We start from the raw sequence: 1,667 nt of genomic DNA, 5'->3' as shown, positions 1-1,667 counted from the left end.
GCAACAAAACAATCGTATTTTTGGGAAATATATAGAAAAATTTGTTTCGAAAAATTTTGTTTATAATTTTCTAGAAATTTTTGCGAATATAATTTTTTTTAAATTAAACTATTTAAAAGTCTTCCAGAATTTTTTTTCAAAATTCGTAAAAATATTCCGATTACATTTTTTTTACCCGGGAAAATCTGTTGCAGTAGTCCATATAAATTTCTACAGATTTCCCCATTTTTATTCCTTTTCCCCCAGATTTATTTAAAATATAAATATAAACCTTAAAAAAAAATTTATTTATTATTAAACTATCCCAATATTTGAAAATTATGATCTGCCAGGTGCTAGACCTCCATCACGAATTGTCCAAGGAGGAGATACGATTATCCGAGATGCCCCATTCGTCGTCCAAATTCGTCACAATTCTTCACTGAATGTCAGCACTGGAGTGATCTGCGGTGGTAGTATCATTGGCAAAAGGTACATTATCACTGCAGCGCACTGCATATTAAAAATCGACGATATCCCACCGGATTTTCCATTACACTTTTCCTGGTTTCGAGTGATAGCAGGCAGCAGCTCCTATCAATTCGGTGATAAGGCGTACGAGATCAAGAAAGTCCATTACCACCCAAATTGGCCTGGGTATTTAAATACGAATTCCAGTGAGAAATTCGATCTCGCAGTTTACGAGGTATTTCCATTTTTTTACTAAACAGGAGAAAAAAAAATAATATTGCACCTGAAAATTTCAGAAAATTATATTCATCTGATTATCAGGGATGAAAAAGATAAGAATTAAAGAATTAAAGATAAGATTTAGATTAAACAATTAAAAGAAAAAATGAATCTTTTTTTTTATTTAAAAATTTGATATTGTTTATATATTTATATTGTTTATTCGGAATTTTCAGCTCAAGGAAGAAATTTTATTCGATGATACCAAAGAAGCCATCCCGTTGGCTGATGTAATCCCAGAAGAAGGTTCTGTTGGTCATATATTTGGTTGGGGATCCATTAATTCAACTGCTTTAATTACCACTAACACATTGCAACAATTACGAGTGCACATATCCACTTCTGACGTATGCAAAAATAATTATTCAAGATTGCGCGTTGATAATGACGAGTTGTGTGTATCGAATGAGGATGGGGGTATGTTCTGTGAGGTAAGGATGATGCACCAGTGCATTTTTAAGACTTCTTATCAAAAATTATAATTTAAAAATACGAGATTGAAATCTTTATGAAGTTTTCACTCTGGATATTGGGAGTTGAAATGTTAATTCATTGGTTTGGGATTTTTAACGCAGGGTGACAGTGGAGGTGGTCTTCGAGTGGATGGGAAATTAGCTGGTGTAATTTCGAATCAAGTGAATTGCGAGGGTAGAGTGCCAGGGCTCGTTAGCAATGTCGCTTATTACAAGCAGTGGATTGAAGGGATAATGCAAGGTGTGAACCCATGAAATAGTAAATGAAATGATTACTGAAAGGAATAAATTGATAAGTGTAATCTGATTGTAATAAAATAAATGAATGAATGATAATAAATTTCACACACCCATCACCCACCCCTGAACTGTCGGGTAAAAAAAATGTAATCGGAATATTTCTTTTTTTTATAATTTATTATATATATATTTTTTTTAATTTAGATGGCGTATTTTTTGAGAATA

At 32.3% G+C, this 1,667-nt stretch overlaps 1 protein-coding gene across 1 annotated transcript; it reads left to right on the top strand.

The window, feature by feature from the left end:
* Positions 1-332: 332 nt before the first annotated feature.
* Positions 333-1,504, top strand: LOC105266646 (trypsin eta; the record flags this gene model as incomplete). Its single annotated transcript, XM_011304978.1, is given in 3 exon segments — positions 333-685; positions 906-1,160; positions 1,305-1,504. Coding segments are annotated over 3 exon segments (761 nt in total), but the record flags the coding sequence as incomplete, so codon positions are not given.
* Between the last annotated feature and the right edge of the window lie 163 nt (positions 1,505-1,667).

This window comes from Fopius arisanus, unplaced genomic scaffold, assembly GCF_000806365.1.
Source record: "Fopius arisanus strain USDA-PBARC FA_bdor unplaced genomic scaffold, ASM80636v1 scaffold00040, whole genome shotgun sequence".
Lineage (NCBI taxonomy): Eukaryota > Metazoa > Arthropoda > Insecta > Hymenoptera > Braconidae > Fopius > Fopius arisanus.
Note: the sequence above shows the minus strand (reverse complement) of the source record. Positions and strands in the feature narration are given on the sequence as shown.